This window comes from Oncorhynchus clarkii, chromosome 15 (assembly GCF_045791955.1).
Source record: "Oncorhynchus clarkii lewisi isolate Uvic-CL-2024 chromosome 15, UVic_Ocla_1.0, whole genome shotgun sequence".
NCBI classification, from domain to species: Eukaryota; Metazoa; Chordata; class Actinopteri; order Salmoniformes; family Salmonidae; genus Oncorhynchus; species Oncorhynchus clarkii.
The window spans coordinates 30574889-30595733 of record NC_092161.1 but is presented as its reverse complement, the minus strand read 5'-3'; the positions used below and the strand labels follow the sequence as shown (position 1 = coordinate 30595733).

Genomic DNA, 20845 nt, shown 5'->3' with positions numbered 1-20845 from the left:
AATCTGACGACGACCAAAATAACACCCATACAGTAAACACCCATATGACAATGAAATATCATCTCAAAGCTAACTGACTATGGGAATCGTCCTTGTTATCCGTAAGGAAAATGTCTTAAAAGTTATAGAGAGAGACCATATTTACCCATTTGCTGACAGAGGTGGTAGTTCACAAAAACATGACTTTGATTTCAGCATCTGTCCTCCCCATTTCTGACCCCCAAAAATGTACTTGTGGTAGTGTGAATGATTTTCTTTTAACCCAAGACACATTCATTGACTGTTATTGCCACATGGCATGTTTGCTGGTTGTAAGGATGAGTTTGTTTGGGAGAGGGAGAGACATTTGGCCAGCAACACAGCCTCTTTCCAGGCACAGAAACAACGACTGGTGTTGTTGCTCTCAGAACGGAGCAATCCCATAGTTCTGCTTGGACTTGCAGACAGTTCAAAACATCTTTACCACTAATATTGCTGAGTACAGAGCAGCATCAACAGTAGAACAACTCTAAGTGAGAAGCTGGCAAGCGGAATACCCTTGGAACTTTGTTGGAAACCTTTCTACCTTTACACTGAAGTATTATTCCTGGCAGGTTTCATGTCATATTACAGCAAAGGGGAAAAAAAAAAATGAGATATGAAAATAACTGATGATTATCATTTCGAGTTTGATATTAAAACTCAAATAACAGATCAGGATACAGTTGGCAGTGGATCAGGAGAGAGGTTTCTGTTGAACTTTACAGAAAAGGCTATTAAGTGCTGGAGAAGAGAAGAGAGAGAGAGGAAAATAAAACTTTGAGAGAATGACAACACCAAACACACACCTAAATACTCACCTAAATACTCTGTCTCTTACACGCGCGCACACACACACACACACACACATGCTACAAAGACATGTAGAGCAGCATGTTGTTATCCCCAGATAGTGACACAGCTTGGTCTGGTACAAAGGGGAGCCACTGCTCCCGCTGGGCTGGGGAAATGAAGCCTGCTGACGTGGTGAGCCTGCTGCCGTGGTGAGATGGTCCTTCCCTGGCCCTTTGTGTTCCGTTCAGCATGCCTGGGCACACTGAAAGGCCCCTGAAGGCCCTGGCCCTCCTTCATGAAACACCCAGAGCGGTTATTCAACACTCCACACTCTCCCATGACTATCAACACTCAACACATACACCAAACACACAAAGAGAGAGAGAGTTAGAGAGAGACAGAGTCACTTGCTTTCGAAATGTAAACACATGTTTCCCATGCCAATAAAGCCCCTTTGAATGGAACTGAATTGAATTAAGAGAGAGAGAGAAAGAGAGAAATACAGAGACAGAGAGCGGTATATAACTGTCAACACAACACACACACACACAAAACGGAGCACGAGAGAGGGAGATGGAGAGAGAGAGTGGTGTACAACTGTCAACACTCAACACACACAAAATAGATGGAGAGAGAGAGAGAGTGGTGTACATATGCACATACAGAAACGCACACATACACAAAGTGAGAGAGAAAAGACAGACAAACAGACAGATACACACACACACACACACACACAAATACACAGACACACACTTAACAGGACGTTTTCGGTTTCCCTCTCCATGGGGTCCGTCCCAAACAAACAACCCGGCGTCCCATCTATGTTCCACAACATTAATAAAAAGATAAATTGACAGTACCAGTCAAAAGTTTGGACACACTTACTCATTCAAGAGTTTTTCTTTATTCTTACTATTTTCGACATTGTAGAATAATAGTGAAGACATCAAAACTATGTAATAACACATAAGGAATACAGTAGTAACCATAAAAAGTGTTATATATGTTTTAGATTTTAAATTCTTCAGTAGCCACTCTTTGCCTTGATGACAGCTTTGCACACTCTTGGAATTCTCTCAACCAGCTTCATCTGGAATGCTTTTCCAACAGTCTTGAAGGAGTTGCCAGATATGCTGCGCAATTGTTGTCTGTTTACCTTCACTCTGCGGTCCAACTCATCCCAAACCATCTCAATTGGATTGAGGTCAGGTGATTGTGGAGGCCAGGTGATCTGATGCAGCACTCCACCATTCTCCTTCTTGGTCAAATAGCACTTACACAGCCTGGAGGTGTGTTGAGTCATTGTCCTGATAAACAAATGAGAGTCCCACTAAGCGCAAACCAGATGGGAGGCGTATCGCTACAGAATGCTGTGATAGCCATGCTGTTTTAGCCATGCTCCTCCATGCTTCACAGTGGGAACCACACATGCAGAGATGATTCGTTAACCTATTCTGCATTTCAAAAAGACACGGTGGTTGGAAACAAATATCTCAAATTTGGACTCATCAGACCAAAGGACAGATTTCCACCGGTCTAATGTCCATTGCTCTTGTTTCTTGGCCCAAGCAAGTCTCTTCTTCTTCTTGGTGTCCTTCAGTAGTGGTTTCTTTGCAGAAATTCGACCATGAAGGCCTGATTCACGCAGTCTCCTCTGAACACTTGAAGTTGAGACGTGTCTGTTACTTGAACTCTGTGAAGCATTTATTTGGACTGCAATCTGAGGTGCAGTTAACTCTAATGAACTTATGGCGTTCCTCATGAGCCAGTTTCATCATAGCGATTGATGGTTTTTACGACTGCACTTGAAAAAAAATTCAAGAACTTCAAGAAATTTCAATTAACACCTGTTAATTGAAATGCATTCCAGGTGACTACCTCTGGTTGAGAGAATGCCAAGAGTGTGCAAAGCTGTCATCAAGGCAAAGGGTGGCTACTTTGAAGCATCTCTAATTTGTCTTGTTTAACACTTTGTTTAGTTACTACATGATTTCATATGTGTTATAGTTTCATAGTTGTGATGTCTTCACTATTATTCTACAATGTAGAAAATAGTACAACTGAAGAAAAACCCTTGAATGAGTTTGTGTCCAAACTTTTGACTGGTACTGTATAATATGCCATCAGGCAAACGCTTTTATCCATAGCAAATAACAGTCATGAGTATACGTGAGTGAGTATACGTTTTGTATGCATTACCTCATTGAGGCGGCGTGCTAACTGATGCTACCCACCTGGGACCACTAATACAGAGTATACAAAGTAGACAACACAACACAGGCTGATATACCGTTACACAGGCAGACAGTTCCTCTGAGGCAGCAAGCTGCTCTCTCTGCTCTTGTAAGAACCAGTAGTCTGCTGAGCTGACTCTTAGTTTAACTCGGGGATATGTGTTATACTTGCTGAAGTGTATCATGTTTCAGAGCCATGCTCCTTAATCTCTCTGTGACTGGCTGGCTGCTTTAAGATGTTGCTTTAGCTAAGATCAAAGCAACGCTGTATCACTGTCTGAAGAACTACCCACTCCCCTTTATGTACTCGGACAATGTAATGACTGTAGGACCAAGGAAATGTATCCAACGTTGCTCCTAACGCTTCATTAATGTAGGTTCAAAATAATCCCCAAAATTCCGGGAAAAGTGTCATTTTTGGAGAAGTCTTTCCTCCGACAGGACGACTGATGTGTTCAGGTACTGCCTATACAGGTGCAACATACTTCCCTTTATAGCCCATGCCCTATTACCATGTGGTCTTACATACTACCATCCCTAACTCACTCCACACTATCACCCCTCTACACTAGTACCATTGCATGCTCAGGAAAGAAAGCAGAGTATGGGGGAGAGGTAAGGGAGTGCACTCTCCCCAAATCTCCTCTCCTCCTTTGTCATCCCACACTCACATCTGCCCTGCATGCGAATGAAGCCTGGTGAAAATCTTTCCATCTCAGAAACACATTTATCTTTCTTGTTAAGACTATCCAGCTGAGCCAAGGGAAGCATCGTACAGCTGCTGGGACAGCCAGGCGACAGATAAGGCTCTACCTGTGGATTCATCTCCGTTTCGGTGGCTGGTCTGAGATCAGTTGTCATAGACTATGATAAGCCTTTCCTGTTGGGCTGTTTATCAAAAGGTTTATCATGCATGGCGAATTGAATTCTAACCATTCAGTTCTATTAACAGAGAGAGCACTCAGTTAAGCCCATTCAGATCCAGTTTATTCAATAAAAGTCACTTATAGCCAACACCAATCCTTCAATCCACCAATTCCTGCTTTCTCAACATTTTATAGGGGGCCTAATCAACCCAATCCAGTCTTAAGTGCTTACATTTATGTAATAAACACAAGATTAAAGCACAAAACATGCCCCACTGAGAGTGATTACTGTAATTCTAAGAAAAGGCTAAGAAAATGACTGTGTGAGACAAAGGGCAGAGACGGACATGAAAGAGACTGGAAACGGCACGGAAGACAATAGCTGTACATAAAGAGCAGCTTATCTGCACCGGGTTTCCTTAACCACTGCCTTCTTTACTTTGTCTCTGTACCTATTGAGCACCTCTCGCCCCTCTCTCTCTCTCTGGCTCTACCCTTAAATATCTACCCCATGTGCTCTACCCCATGTCCCCTACCCCCCTACATCCAGACGGGTTCTGAGAGAAGGGGTGGACCCGAGATGACAGGGTCCGAGGTTTGACCAACGCGAGAGCCTGGTGTTGCCCTGTTGCGGTATGGGACCGCACCGTTCGAGGTCCTGTGTGGCATAAAGGGCTTGACACCATATATAGAGCAAAGAAAGACAATGACCCACACCAGCCATTCCTCGGCTCCAACCACCCCACCCCCGTCCGTCCGTCCATTCATGGAAGCTTCAGAGAGCCAATAAAGCGACTGGACTTGAGTCACAAATTGCCCAAACAGCCCTATTGGCCCTGGTTAAAAGTAGTGCACTGCATAGGGAATATGATACCATTTGGCACTCATCCTGGTTCATTATGACCAGATAGAGAATGTGCAGTGAGAGACAGAGAGAGAGAGAGAGAAAGAGAGAAATTCCTTCCGAGAAGGCTTATAAACTTCCCGCACTTCTCCTCTTTCTGACTCAACATCATTTTCTTTCAGAACAGACAGAAAGAGCTCTTTTGTGACCAGTTTTGCCAGTAAGACACCGAAGACACCTCGCCAGAAAAGTTCGATAGACTGTATTAGCCGTGAAGGTCAAAACTGTATTAGCTTTTTGAAGGTTATGTGTGGCGCTGCTAAGAAACCACTGCATCAACTCTGTGTCTGAGTGCGTACAAGTGTGGCTTATATCTGTGTGTGTCTGTGTCAGTGTGTGTCAGTGTGTGTATCAGTGTGTGTGTGTGTGTGTGAGAACGGAGGCAGCCTGTGGCACTATGATGGATGAGAAGCAGGGGTCCCAGAACTAGTGTCGTGGATAACTGCCTGTCATGGTTAAGTCACTCGCTAACTGAGAACCCATTCAACTCTGCATAGCACAACGCAGCACTGAACAACACTGTCCCTGAATCCCATACAACAGAGCACTCCACTTCCACATGGCATTCCACAAACAACCCCAATCTTAGCACATTGACAGTCCTCAACGCAGGCATTTAAATCAGACCACATAGTTAGCGAGCAGCACACACTGAAGTGGCCTACACTATCTCTCTCTGAGAGGGAACCAGAGTGAGAATTAACCCCAAAATCATACCTCCGCGTTCTGTTTTGATCAGCGTGAGCGTGCCACTGGCATCCCCACAGGCATCACATCACATGGCTATGAGGATGAGTGGGAATGTTTCAAAGAAATGTGTTAAGCCCATGGGGTCATCTAATGCCGTCCAGATGTAAGCCACAGCTCCTCTCACTGATAACTATGAGAGGAAGTGTGTGCGTGTGTGTGTGTGTGTGTGTGTGGCTGTGTGTGTGTGTGTGTGTGTGTGTGTGTGGCTGTGTGTGTGTGTGTGTGTGTGTGTGTGTGTGTGTGTGTGTGTGTGTGTGTGTGTGTGTGTGTGTGTGTGTGTGTGTGTGTGTGGCTGTGCGTGTGTTGCTGTGCGTGTGTGGCTGTAGCCAATAAAATGTGTTTATTTTCCCTGTCCTATGCTGCTGTGGATGCTGGCTAATGACAGAACCAGAGTGTGTGAGTAAGTCTCCAAGTGATTTGTACACAACAAGGTCCCAGATACCAGTGAACTTCAGATTGGAAAGCCATAGAGACAAAACAGACTGCACCGACGGACAGTTTAAAGCAGCGGGTGGCCGTCCTGTCGCCCCTGACCACAGATCATCGGCCATCATTTTCTATGAATTTTCCAATGATTCTACATGTTGAATCACCACCGTTCATCAACACCCAGCAGGTGATCTACTGTGCACGGCTGATGCTCATTATCGTATTTCTTGTCTTTTACCACCTTGTCTACTATTAATGTACTATCTAGGGAAGGAGAAAGACTCTACTCACCATAAAACAGGGGTCTTCAACCTGTTCTTGCCCAGGGACCCTGTCCCAGGCAAACTAGCAACCCAGGGACCCCCATCATATATTAGCAAAAAATAAATAAATGCACGTCTTGTCTAATAATCAGGTAAATGATAATGGCAAGGATAAGTTATCAACATTCTAAAATAAATAGATTTGGTAGATTGTTTTTAATTATTTTGACCTCCCCACATTATAATTGAAATTGTAAACTCTAACATAGCCTCCTATGCCGTGTTCAATTGCTAGTCGGAACTAGGAAACCATGACATCTCCGACTGGTTGAAGTTATACACCAGTTAGCAAGTCGGCAGTGTCCAGGTTTCGACAAGCACGTGAACGCAGCACTGGCTAGAAAGGTTATTTCAAACACATTATCGCTAATAGCAGCTGTTTAGCTGGTTAAATGATGGTTAGCCATGTGATAGCAAAAATGTACAGTGGCTTGCGAAAGTATTCACCCCCTTGGCATTTTTGTTGCCTTACAACCTGGAATTAAAATAGATTTTTTGGGGGGTTTGTATCATTTGATTTACACAACATGCCTACCACTTTCAAGATGCAGATTCTGAATTGGATTGAGGTCTGGGCTTTGACTAGGCCATTCCAAGACATTTAAATGTTTCCCCTTAAACCACTCGAGTGTTGCTTTAGCAGTATGCTTAGGGTCACTGCTGGATCGTGAACCTTAGTCCCAGTCTCAAATCTCTGGAAGACTGAAACAGGTTTCCCTCAAGAATCTCCCTGTACTTAGTGCCATCCATCATTCCTTCAATCCTGACCAGTTTCCCAGTCCCTGTCGATGAAAACATCCCCACAGCATGATGCTGCCACCACCATGCTTCACTGTGGGGATGTTATTCTCGGGGTGATGAGAGGTGTTGGGTTTGCGCCAGACATAGCGTTTTCCTTGATGGCCAAAAAGCTACATTTTGTCTCATCTGAGTACCTTCAAACGCGTTTCCTTATTTTTTTCTTTAAGCAATGGCTTTTTTTCTGGCCACTCTTTCATAATGCCCAGATCTGTGGAGTGTACAGCTTAAAGTGGTCCTATGGACAGATACTCCAATCTCCACTGTGAAGCTTTGTAGCTCCTTCAGGGTTATCTTTGGTCTCTTTGTTGCCTCTGATTAATGCCCTCCTTTCCTGGTCTGTGAGTTTTGGTGGGGGGCCCTCTCTTAGCAGGTGTGTTGTGGTCCCACATTCTTTCCATTTTTTAATAATGGATTTAATTGTGCTCCGTGAGATGTTCAAAGTTTCAGATATTTTTTTATAACCCAACCCTGATCGGTACTTCTCCAAAACGTTGTCCCTGACCTGTTTGGAGAGCTCCTTGGTATTCATGGTGCCGCTTGCTTGGTGGTGCCCCTTGCTTGGTGGTGCCCCTTGCTTAGTGGTGTTGCAGACTCTGGGGCCTTTCAGAACAGGCGTATATATACTGAGATCATGTGAAAGATCATGTGACACTTAGATTGCACACAGGTGGACTTTATTTAACTAATTATGTGACTTATGAAGGTAATTGGTTGCACCCGATCTTATTTAGGGGCTTCATAGCAAAGGGAGTGAATACATATGCACGCACACTTTGCCGTTTTTTTTCATTTAACTTCACCAATTTGGACTATTTTGTGGATGTCCATTACATGAAATCCAAATAATAATCCATTTAAATTACAGGTTGTAATGCAACAAAATAGGAAAAACGTCAAAGGGGGATGAATACTTTTGCAAGGCACTGTATGTCCAAGTGTAGAAAGCTTACAAGCAGCCATAGGCACATGCCGCATTGGTAGCCTATTCACATGTGCTTTTTCAAAGCCTATGTTAGATATTCCAGTGAGTGTAATTGGCTCCAAGGTGTGTAGTTGAAAAATAAAGTTGACATCTTTTTTTCTACCGTAGGTATGTAATTCAACATTCGTTTATTCTGTTGTTGCTAGCGATATTTTTTTGCGGACTCCCTGCAGTAACTCAGCGGACCCCTAGGGGGCTACAGATCCCCAGTTGAAATCCCCTGCCATACAATGTAAAATATGGTCAGTCAATGCTCTGACATGGGATGCACCTCACTGGATAGCTACTCTAAAAATAACGCCCTATATAGAACAGAGGCAGAGAGAGAAGCACCTGGAAAGATCTCTGAAGTTGTGAATTTCTCCCAGCCTTTTAGAGGTTGACAGATAGATCCCTTTCCATGTGTTTGCTAGTAACTGTTGAGGTTAGAAAACTTTGCTGCATTCGAGGAAAAACGGGTAGTGGTTGGAATCGATGGCGTGTTAATTATTTGATTCTATAACCTCAGGGTGACACTTTAATCCACGCCTTATCTCTGAAAGGCCCAGATCCTGAGTTCTCTAGATAGAACGTGAGCTCCTGATTATTCTAACAAGGATCTAATGTCAGATGATCCACATGCAACATTGGCTGACCCAAGGAGATTGATTGGCTTCATATACCAAGACAAAGTACCTGACATGGTGAATAGCGTAGTAAAGACAACACAATATCTATTGTGTGTGCTTGTGTGTGCGTGTGTGTGCGTGTGTGTGTGTGTGTGTGTGTGTGTGTGTATGTGTGTGTGTGTGTGTGTGTGTGTGTGTGTGTGTGTGTGTGTGTGTGAGTACTTGTTTTCCTACATTATCAGGACCACAATGTCTTAACAATTCACCCGAATGTCCTGATAAGGTACGAAAACAATAACTTTTTTCAGGTCCTGAATTTGTTCAAATGCTATTTTAAGCTTAACGGTTAGGTTTAGGGTTTTGGGTAAAGGCTAGGGTTAGGGTTAGGTTTAGGGTTAAAGGTTGGGTTCAGGGTTAGGGTTTTTGGGGTTAGGGTTAGGTTAAGGGTCAAACATTTTCACACTGAAATTTCACGAAAACAAAGCTGTGTGTGTGCACGTACATTTCAAACAATCACATACTAATAGTAGTTTTTCTCTCTCAAATAAAGACACACATTCAGAAGAGCTCTCCACAAATGCCCACAGACACACAGAGGCGGCTTTAGTTTACTGTCGCTGTCAGGAACCATACATTTCTCCAACCACTATCCGATATGTGATGAAATTTCCCTGGCAGCAATTAATAGTCTCTGGGAAACAGGAGCATGTCTGTAAACAGAACCAGTGTTGGCATAAGGTTCCCCAGTTGCTTGCTTCTCAATAAGTGAACTTGAGAGTGTGCACTCAACCACTAGAGCCCTGTGGAGATTGGAGTCTTCCCTGTTACAAAGGCTCATGGGCTGTGTTGAAATGAACGGAAACGATGCCGTACTACACAACCAGTTGAAAATGGGGGAGGGGTTGGGTTGTGGGTTGGGGAACGCTGTCAGCATGGCTACTACCCTTTAAATACTTCACTCATTGTTTCAAGCCACACCTCGCCACACTCACCAAATGGGAGCAAAAGTACCTCAGAATCTGTTCAGGAACGTACAGTAACATTTTGGAGAAACGTGTCGTTTAGTACAAACCGTTCCACAAAGTGGCAAATGTTCAAGCAAATTCAACACACCTCTGGTTTTCCCGCACCTCCCTTGCCACTGCCTTCACCTGTCTCCATTGTTCATTAGCACCATTGACTATTTAATTAGCAACAGTTTTTTTGCTCCGTTCTTCCTTGTTCCTACTGGTGAATACATGGGGGCAGCCAGCTTATGTTTTCCTTTCCATGTGGTGTGTGACTGACAAGTGAGTACTTTCCATTATTGAAGAACATGTATAAATGTTCATATTAAGATCCTTTTCATTTCCTGTCAGTCCATGTATAGTAAGATCCATGTGTTATTTAATCCCTGTTGCACTTGTCAGTCGTGCTTGTGTGTTAACATGTGTTTATCTCCCTCTTTCTCTAGTAAACGACAACGTTATCCTGCAACCTTTCCCCATGTGCTCATATGTCTGTGCAATAAACCCCCCTATGGATTCCTGCTTCATCTCCTGACCTCATTTCATCTGCATCTTATCAATGAGCCATGGTAGCACTTTGAACTCTGCACCAGTCAAACCCTGATTACAGTCCACCTTTTCTATACATCCACTAGAGGCCTATGGAGATTGTAGTCTTCCCTAGGTGGACTCACCCACTAGGGCCCTGGTGGACAGTATGACCTTGTCCACTAGAACCCATGCTGGAGAGTGTGCATCTCCTTCAGGAATACCAATACTTGATACTCTAAATGATGGTTATTGATTAAAAGTGCGTGGTTGTTGAACTTTGGAAGTGGAGACTGACAGACTGGTACAGGTTGTTCTAGGTAAACTTAGAGGAAAGAGCAACTCTCCCATAAAGCTTAAATACCCGCACATCTTATCTCTCTACACTCCACAACAGACGTCCTCCAGTGAGGTTTGAACTTTTACTCTTAAATGATATCCCAAGTATAAATATAGTAAAGTACACACACTAAATAGTCTTGAAACCCCAACCCTAGGCAACACTGCGACTCTTTTGGGATAGAGGAACTTCGTCAATGAGAAAAAATGTAAATCTGCGAACAAATCACGAGGCAGAACGTCATGATTCAAAACAAGTTTGCAGGCAAAACCTTTGCAGTGGTTTTAGGTAAGGTAGTTGGTGTAAACTAGCCACTTGCGAAGTTCACTCATTAAAAATGACCTCTGTGATCTCCGTCTTGCTAGCTATTTTGTATTTTAATCAAGTGGATAAAGTATTGACATAGTTCCTCTATGCCAAGTCAATCATTGAAATCAGCCCCTTTCCCCTGTGTTGCCTAGGGTTTGGGTTTGAGACCACACACTAAAGGATCAAATGTTTTGAGCAATATATATATCTTTTTTTAGACAACAAATTTCAAGGAGTAGGTAATTCAATGACTTGCAGTGGAGGCTCCTCAGAGGAGGAAGTGGAGGACCATCCTCCTCAGTGAATTTCATGAGAAAAAAAATGTTTAAAACATTCAAAAGGTTATCCTTTTTTAGATAAAACAAATATACTCACGTCACCAAATAATTGATTAAAACACACTATTTTGCAATGAAGGTCTACAGTAGCCTCAACAGCACTCTGTATGGTAGCACCATGTTGTAGCTGGAGGACAGCTAGCTTCTGTCCTCCTCTGGGTACATTGAATTCAATACAAAGCCTAGGAGGCTCGTGGTTCTCAACTCCTTCCATAGACTTACACAGTAATTAACAACTTCAAGAGGACGTCCTCCAACCTATCAGAGCTCTTGCAGCATGAACTGACATGTTGTCCACCGAGGGTCAGGAAATTAATCTAGTACTGAAAGAATAAGCTACAGCTTGCTAGCACTGCAGTGCAAATGTGGTGAGTAGTTAACTGAAAGAGAGAGAAAGAGCAGTTTTGAACAAATTAATTTCCTCCAAAATGAAGGAGAAGCAAGAGAGAAATAGAGGTCGAAAGAGATTGTCTTTTTTTTTTCAATTTCAGTATCACTTACTTAGCTAGCAAATGCAGTTAGCTAGTTTAGCCTACTCAAACAACCTGCTCAAACAGAGGGATGCTATGTTAGCTAGCTGGCTATGACTATCCAACACAATACTGGAACTCTTCCAAGTCATGGTAAGCTTTTGGTTTTACTAATTTATTGCCACCTGGGCCTGCTGGTGTAACTGCTTACTCACTGTAAACTGTAACGTTACTGCATGATTGTATTAGTTCTATTAGCTATGTTGACTATGACGTTACTTTAGCTAATATGGTGACAACGATGTAGGCTATGTGTGGCGGTTATGATATGTTTTGGCTTGGAAAGGTTTTTTAACCTGATGTGTTGTGCATTGAAGTCCAGAAGCAAAGGGACAAGGTGAGAGGAGGAGAGTGCATAGATGCGAGAAGGAATACAACGTGGTTGCTATGAAAGTGAACTGTGTTTACACGTGATCAACGGTGTATTAATTCCACAGATTCTGTTGAAAAACGTTTCTTAAACGGAAGCAAATGGAACAAAACGGGAATGAACATACCTGAATTTGTCCAATAGAAACTATCGTTTGCAACTGTTGGACTAATGATTACACCCTATATCAGCTAGATGGCAAGAGTGTGCAAGGCGGCATTGAATGTGTCACTGTCTGTAACCTCAAATTTTTCTCTCAACCTGTGTGCACTTACGTTGTAAACTTTCATTCATTGGCTAGGTTGTAGCAACCTCATGATGGGTATAGGGAAATTTTGAATATCATGTAGTAGCCTAAACCTATCGCTTTTACATTGAACTGGGTGAATGGAATACGAATGACAGTCATCCAATATGCTGTAATAGAAATAATAAAAAGACCGCCACTGATTACTTTGTGTAATGGAAATCTGATGCCATTGACCTCCCACCTTGCTTGAGGAACAATGGAGAAGCACAAGAGGAAAGGCCAGTCCCCCCCCCCCCCCCCAGACAGCACTACCACTGCCAGGGCCTGGTCTTATCTGGAACCAGTCTTAAAGTGCACTCCAGTCACTTAAACTCAGATGGTTCGAGGGGTGCACCACTGCCAAAACCCTATTGCTATTTCCTATCATGGAGACAATCATTTATTGAAGGATTTTGTGAACATGATAGTTGGGCCAAAGACTGCAGGTTGTTGGATTTTATAGGATACCACAATGTAAAACGTTTTTATTTGATTTTCAAAAATCCTACCCTAGATGGCTATATTCATCGAGCCCTTCATGAATCACATCTAATACATTTAAAACATGAAATGTGATCATGAAAAACGAGAAGAAAAAAAACAAGTTCAACACTTCTTACAATATACTATTATATAAATAAGTATGACAGCACGTTGGGACATAGGCTGTGCTGTGCTCATTTTTATAGTAAGACTAATAAAGTCTCTGACATAGCCTATATAACAGCTGGATCGATCACTGAAATAAAAATAGCAGAGAACAATAGCTTGCACACATTCAATAACAGCAGTCTTCAAACGCGGACGCGCGCAGCACACACACACGGACGCACGCCACGAATCTCATCAACCACACAAATCTTTATAACCCATTTACAACGTGATAAAAAAAACATGGACATTATTTCTGGTGGTCATGGATGCTGATGGTTAGATTTTTTGTAAATCGCAATATCACAGCATTAATCAAAACTATATAGTCTAGGTTATCATATAAGTTGGTCTTTACCATACAAAACATTTTCTGGCAATCTTAAAGACAGTAAAATATAGAGTAAATGCGTCTACACCATTAGAGCTATAGTGAAAAAAATGGCACCATATTGAACCATATTACACCACAACGCACTTGGCAATAATAAATAAAGCAATGTAAACGTTTCTCGACAGGACATTATGCATAGTGTTTTATTTGATCATTGTCTCTCCAAATATGGAGAGGTCTTCATGGTGCAAATATTAGGTAGTGTGAGGTCTTACCGTTTGTCAGGTCCCCTCCAGGCACTTGAAACGCATTTCCAAGAGACTGCAAAACTAAAACAACTCCAACAACAAGGTTGAATATTTTCACCCCCGACATATCCGAGATTCACGACTGATTGCACTGATCCTCTTTTTAGAATGTATTTTCTATACACCAAAGTCGTTGGGTGTCCAAAACGTAGACTCCACTCCGTAACTCTTCTCGAGTGTAGTCTGCAAGACAGCCTTTTGCAGAGAAAAACCTGTCTGCGCTGTTCGCTGGTTTTACAAACGGCAAATATGATGTGTGGTGTTTTGTTTGTGTGTGTATGTGTGTGTGAGTGAGTGAGAGAGGACCATAGCCACCACTAAAACAAGCAACACGGTTCAAAATATTGAGGTCATCCCAGCTCCGCAAACATAGGTCTCATTCCTACCCGGGAAAGAGGAGGTGTAATGTGAGTTGCGTTCTCAGAGAGGACGGTGAGCTGCCCCCGCTCCCTCGTCACACCAATTCACCACCACCAATATAGTGTTTTGCTTTTGACAGTCAGTGCAAACCACCAGTCCCACAACAATGCCGTGCCAGACTCGCAGTTGATGCGCGTATTCTCTATTCTGGAATATGGTATCCACCAATAACTGCATAGTAATGGCCTTTTTTTGTGACACACAACAGGGACATATCACACTCTAATGCAGTTTCTTTCATTAAACTTTTTTTTTAACAATCAACCATAAAATCTGTTGAAAACACGCTATACTTATCGGTCATAAACTGCTTGTGCGCTCACTTTGCGCGCTCCGAATGACTTATGCTAATGTCTGATATTGAATTGTCTAATATTTCTGTCTTTTCCTAAAAAATACTAGTATGCATTTATTATTTGCACGAGTCTTGTGTGAAAATATTTTGTCATTACAGTCAAGATATAGCCAACCATGCGTCCCTCTGCTGATGGGTGGTACAAGTAGGACCTTCTTAGCGCCTGATTGGACGGTAATGGCGCCCTCTTTTGGGGAACGACTGGCCAATTTCCCCAAGAAGGTCAGGAAAAATAGGGACTGTAGGCGTTATCATTATCTTCCAATAAATCATAATGAAATCATTTAATAACACTTAGGCTACTATTTCAAGGTAACAATACAGATCAACATACAATGTAGACGTGCATACGTGTCCATATTAAGACACCCTTAGTCTCAGCAGGACTTGTTTCAATCTCAGCAGGAGTTGTGCTGTGATCAAGGGACAAGGTTGTATTCCTCCTGAGGAGTTTTGTCGTTTCACCTTTTAAATAACTGGCAACCGTTATTACAGTAACTTGTGTCTGGCAGCAGGGTTGGAAAGTCCTGTTTGGTGCCTTTGCCAGACGGCTCCGTTTGGCCTAAAATGACAGCGCTCCATGTCTTAGAACTCACCGTCTTTTTCTCCCCGTGTACTTGGCTCCGCTGTTCAGGAAAAACAAGTTGGACCACAGAATATTTCCAATTAAGACATTTCCCCCAAGGGAATTCAGAGGGCTGTGCGACTGTAGGCTACCGCAGTTATGGAAAAGCTTGATGATGAACAACTCATTTTCTGGTCATAAAGGGGTCATTTAGGCAGGTCATGATTCCCCCCCACACCCTTTCAAAGCTCTGCATATCAGTCATTTGGCCACAGTTGTAAAGAGGAAAATTTTATATTTTCTTGTTGTATAGCAGAGGTCTTCAGCCTTTTCTTGCAGAGGGACCCCCTCTCAGGCAAAATGGTGACCCAGGGACCCCCATAATATATTATAAGAAGAAGAAAAAAATATGTCTTGTCTTATCATCAGGTGAATGATAATGGCAAGGAGAACTAATAATTTTAAAATGAATAGATTTGGTGTATAGTTTTTAATTATTTTGACCTCCTCCCCAATAGGGAGGAGGTCAGAAACTTGTCTGTGTGGTGCCATGATAGCAACATCTCCCTCAATGTGATCAAGACAACGGAGATGATCGTGGACCACAGGAAAAATAGGTTTGTGCATGCCCCCATTCTCATTGACGGGTATGAAGTGGAGCAGGTTGAGAGCTTCAATTTCCTTGGTGTCAAGGCACTAATTGATCATTAGAAAACCCTTTTGCAATTTTGTTAGCACAGCTGAAAACTGGACTTCTAGGTAAAGTTGCAAAGAAAAAGCCATATCTCAGACTGGCCAATAAAAATAAATTATTAAGATGGGCAAAAGAACAGACACTGGACAGAGGAACTCTGCTTAGAAGGCCAGCATCCCAGAGTCGCCTCTTCACTGTTGACGTTGAGAGTTGTGTTTTGCGGGTACTATTTAATGAAGCTGCCAGTTGAGGACTTGTGAGGCGTCTGTTTCTCAAACTAGACACTCTAATGTACTTGTCCTCTTGCTCAGTTGTGCACCAGGGCCTCCCACTCCTCTTTCTATTCTGGTTGGAGCCAGTTTGCGTTGTTCTGTGAAGGGAGTAGTACACAGCGTTGTACGAGATCTTCAGTTTCTTGGCAATTTCTCGCATGAAATAGCCTTCATTTCTCAGAACAAGAATAGACTGACGAGTTTCAGAAGAAAGTTATTTGTTTCTAGCCATTTTGTGCCTGTAATCGAACCCACAAATGCTGACGCTCCAGATACTCAACTAATATAAATCTCAGAACAACCGTTTTCAGCTGTGTTAACATAATTACAAAAGGGTTTTCTAATGATAAATTTGCTTTTTAAAATGATAAACTTGGATTAGCTAACACAACCTGCCTTTGGAACACAGAAGTGATGGTTGCTGATAATGGCCTCTGTACACCTATATAGATATTCCATAAAAAATCTGTCATTTCCAGCTACAATAGTCATTTCCAACATGTTATTTTAATGGACAAAAAAAAAAAAAAAACTTTCAAAAACAAGGACATTTCTAAGTGACCCCAAACTTTTGAACAGTAGTGTACATATCACCTCAATTACCTCTACTAACCTGCTCATTGACTCTGTACCGGTATCCTCTGTATATAGCCTCGTTACTGTTGTTTTATTGTTGCTCTTTAATTCTTTTTTTTATATTGTTTTTATATTATATATATATATATTTTTTTTATCAAAGCCTGTGTCAGATACTCCAGTGAGTGTAATTAGCAAAATAGTAGGAGTTGAGAAATAAAGTTGACATCATTAGAAACAATTTTTATTATTCTCTTTTCCACTTTTTGGTAAAATCCCCTTTTTATATATCTATAAAAGCACCCACGAATAGGCTAACAGTCACTCCCACATCTAACTGTGCTGCTCACCAGGTATACACAGACTGAGTGGCTGCCAACAAAGCAAGTGCAGCAGTGCTCACAGGATTTATCTCTGCAAGGCATAACGCTGCATTAAGTGAATGGAGCTCATGATCTGTGCCAGGTTCTGTAAGTGTCTGTGACAGCTAAGTGTCCCAGAGCTGAGGGAAGTGGTGCATGAATCTCACTTTAGCTTTGAGAAATGTACCTTGCCATGCTTTGTGAGACAATGGGTACACCTTGGTATGGACTCTTTCCTTGTGTCTGACTTGTTTTGTAATGTGTTATACAGTGTGCTTTCTGTTCTGCCCTGAGCATGGGCTCAAACTATTGCTCGAGTGCCGCCTGGACTTGAAATGGGGATCTGAGGAAACGGTTTTGAGGATGTTGTTGAAGGGAATTTCTTTCACTTCTCTGTGACAATGTTTTTACCATCAGACTATGAGGTCGCTTCAGAGGTCCTGACCAGTTTGCTTTCAGATCCTCTCTCGCACAGTTTTGAAATGCATACAGTGCATTCGGAAAGTATTCAGACCCCTTGACTTTTGTTATGTTACAGGCTTATTCTAAAATGGATTAAATTGTTTTTTTTCCTCATCAATCTACACCCAACATTGGAGGCTCCTCAGAAAAGGAAGGGGGGGACCATTCTCCTCAGTGAAATGTCATAAAAATAAAAATAATGAAACATTAAAAAAGTTATCCTTGTTAAATAAAACAATACTAAATATATTCATATGTCACCAAATAATTTATTAAAACACACTGTTTTGCAATGAAGGTATAGTACCTTCAACAGCACTTTCTGGGGTAGCACCATGGTGTAGCCGAAGGACAGCTAGCTTCTGTCCTCCTCTGGGTACATTGACTTCAATACAAACCTAGGAGGCTCGTAGGTCTCACCACCTTCCATAGACCTACATAGTAATTATGACCACTTCCGGAGTACCCCCTTCAACCAATCAAAGCTTTTTCAGTGTGAACTGACATGTTGTCCATCCAATCATAGGATTAGGATCAGAGAACGGACCTAGTGCGTTGTATTGGGGTTGTGCCGCAGAGCATTATGAGAGAGTTTGTGTTAAGAACACTTTCATTCTCTGGTGTACACGGAAAAGGAACAAATTAAAACCAAGGGTCGACCTCTGCCTGATATCAGTTTCATGAAGAAGGATGAAAAGGTGAGGGTGTTCAATACCAATTGGTATCAAAATTATAGCTGGTTAACAGGAAGCCTTTCATCAAGCCGCCTGTATTGCTGGCCTTGCCTGCTTTAAAAAAAAATCTGAGCCTTGGGGGTACAGTGACCTGAAGAACATCAATCGTTCAGCTAAACTGCAAAACAAAAGCAGGGAGCATGTAAATGCCCACATCAGATTCAAGCTTCTGGGAAAAAGCTGCATCGATCATGACGAAGGTCTGCGTATTCAAACTACGAAACACAATGAGTGAGTAAGGAGGAACAGGGATGTCTTCAAGCGGCTTATCAACACCACCGCATTTTTGGGCATGCAAGAGTTGGCTTTTAGAGGACACGACGAGAGGGAAACTTCCGCTAACAAGTGCTACTACAAGGAGCTTGAAGCGGTAGTTGCACGTTACGATGCTTTACTTGCTGAACATATGGAACTTTCTACTGTATTTTTTGGGATGTCGAAATCAATTCAGAATGATTTGATAGCTTCCATCGCATCATCCATTAAAAGTTAGATTAAAGAGAGAGGTTGATGCAGCGCATTTTTTGGGGGGCGAACGCTCAAGTAGGATTTCCACTTTCCTCCTGTAATTATTCAGCAATGATGATAACACATGATCACTCCGGACAGACACAAGCAAAACCTCACTACATAAATGTTGCAGCGGCCTAAGCTACACCTTCAAATTAGAGATTTGACATGCTGTATGGGATGAAAACAAGACCATTTTTTCAGTCTGATCAACTGTAGGCTACTATTAAGAGCAGATGCATACAGCCTATTGCCAGGGTAACTAGTGGGTAACGTCATGTATTTAGAGTCCATCTGTGTGTCAGGAGAACATGTGAATGTAATCAAAGTTGATTTATATTCCAAATTGGGCTGGCTAGGCTGCCTACACGTTTTCAATCCAAAATGATTAACTGGAATTAATCAATCAACACAATAGTGCTGACAGATGTGAGTAGCATTTTTTTAAAAGGCCTACAGTTACATAGGCCTGCACGATGCAAACATTCATAAAGCAAGCTCAGCCCTGTGAGTTATATTGCTTATCATTTGTTGTCTCTGTGTCTGGGTAGAGGAAATCCCCTTCCTAATCTAGTCTAAATATAATTCATAGAACAGGTATTAGGTTGCTGCAGTTTGACAGGGTTTTCACCCCCCCCCCCCCCCCTCCCAGGCCAGGAGGTTTTTCCAGTTTTTTAAAATCATGTGACCTGATTAGGAAAAACTGGTCCCATCATAGCCCTTACAGAAACCTTTTCATAACTGATTAATCACTGTCATCCCTTATAGGGTATGGAGTTTTCCTGGTTAGGGTAACAGATAAGGAAAAACTCCTGGCCCCAGGGGGAACAAATTGCCCCACCACTCTGGGCCGCTTGATGCCACCAGTCTGCTCGCAGTTGTTAGTTATCGTCAGGCATGTGGATGATCAGGGCGTTATTCAGGAACGTTTCTTGGGCTACTTTGATGTGGCAAGTGAGTGAGATGCGTAGACTGTGTTTAACTTCATGGGCAAACTTGTTGTTCAAACCTATGAGGGCACAGCTGTAATGGAATGTATCTACTATTTGTATTTCCAGCTAAGTCCCCCTCCTGTTCCCTGATCAAGAAGTGATGACCACTCCACTCCACTACCATCGTCAACTCTCTCCTGACATGAACTGAAGACACGTCTCATGTGCCCGCTCATCCACTGGCACATTGAATGTTTCCTCTCCAAGCACTGTGAGAACCATTATCAATTTTCTCTCATTACTGTATGTAGAGTCAATCACATACACAAACTCAATCCCATCATTACACATCAATGATTTTACTCCTTGCTTGGACTAACACATTCTTAGCTCTGTTGTCTAACTGTGTAGTGTGTTGTGTTATTGTCTTTTGTCTTCCCAGTCAAACCCTGTCCTGCTCTGAAGTCAAGCCTCTGAACACTTCAACTCATGACTCATACCCTCATTCAATCACTGTTGTGATCCCTTCCCAAAACAGTGTAAGTAGCCCTCTCATTCCCATTCCTCATAATATTGTACTATAAATGTCTTTATTACATGCTTTAGGTTAAAATAATTACTCTATAACGATTTTTGAAACACACTTTGACGTCTCCGTGCGTTTCCGCGCCTATACCGTGGGTCTCCCATCCTCCTCAATATTTCAAGTCACCAGCCTCCACTGATACACAATGCCCCATAATGACATTTTTGTAAATGTATTAAAAATAAAAAACTGAAATATCTAATTTATCAGTATTCAGACCCTTTCCTCAGTACTTTTGAGGAAACCTCAAGGAAACCTTGAGGAAACCTCAGTACCTTTGGCAGCGATTACAGCCTCGAGTCTTCTTGGGTATGACACTACAATCTTGGCACACCTGTATTTGAGGAGTTTCTCCCATTCTTCTCTGCAGATCCTCTCAAGCTCTGTTAGGTTGGAATAGGAGTATCACTTCTCAGCTATTTTCAGATCTCTCCAGAGATGTTTGATTGGGTTCAAGTCCAGGCTCTGGCTGGGCCACTCAAGGACATTCAGATACTTGTCCCGAAGTCACTCCTGCATTGTCTTGGCTGTGTGCTTAGGATCATTGTCCAATTGGAAGGTGAACCTCAAAAAAAAAAAAAAAAATATTGGTCACATACACATATTTAGCAGATGTTATTGCGAGTGTAGCGAAATGCTTGAGTTCCTTCGACCCAGTCT

The 20845-nt window shown here is 42.3% G+C and overlaps 1 protein-coding gene across 1 annotated transcript in view; it reads right to left on the bottom strand.

The window, feature by feature from the left end:
- The window catches only part of LOC139367198 (plexin domain containing 2b), a 179285-nt gene extending 165125 nt beyond the window's left edge, over positions 1–14160 (bottom strand). Inside the window, exon 1 of the mRNA XM_071105364.1 lies at positions 13685–14160. Coding sequence (XP_070961465.1) covers positions 13685–13784 — 100 coding nt within the window. The 5' untranslated portion in view covers positions 13785–14160. The remainder of the gene's footprint in view (positions 1–13684) is intronic.
- Between the last annotated feature and the right edge of the window lie 6685 nt (positions 14161–20845).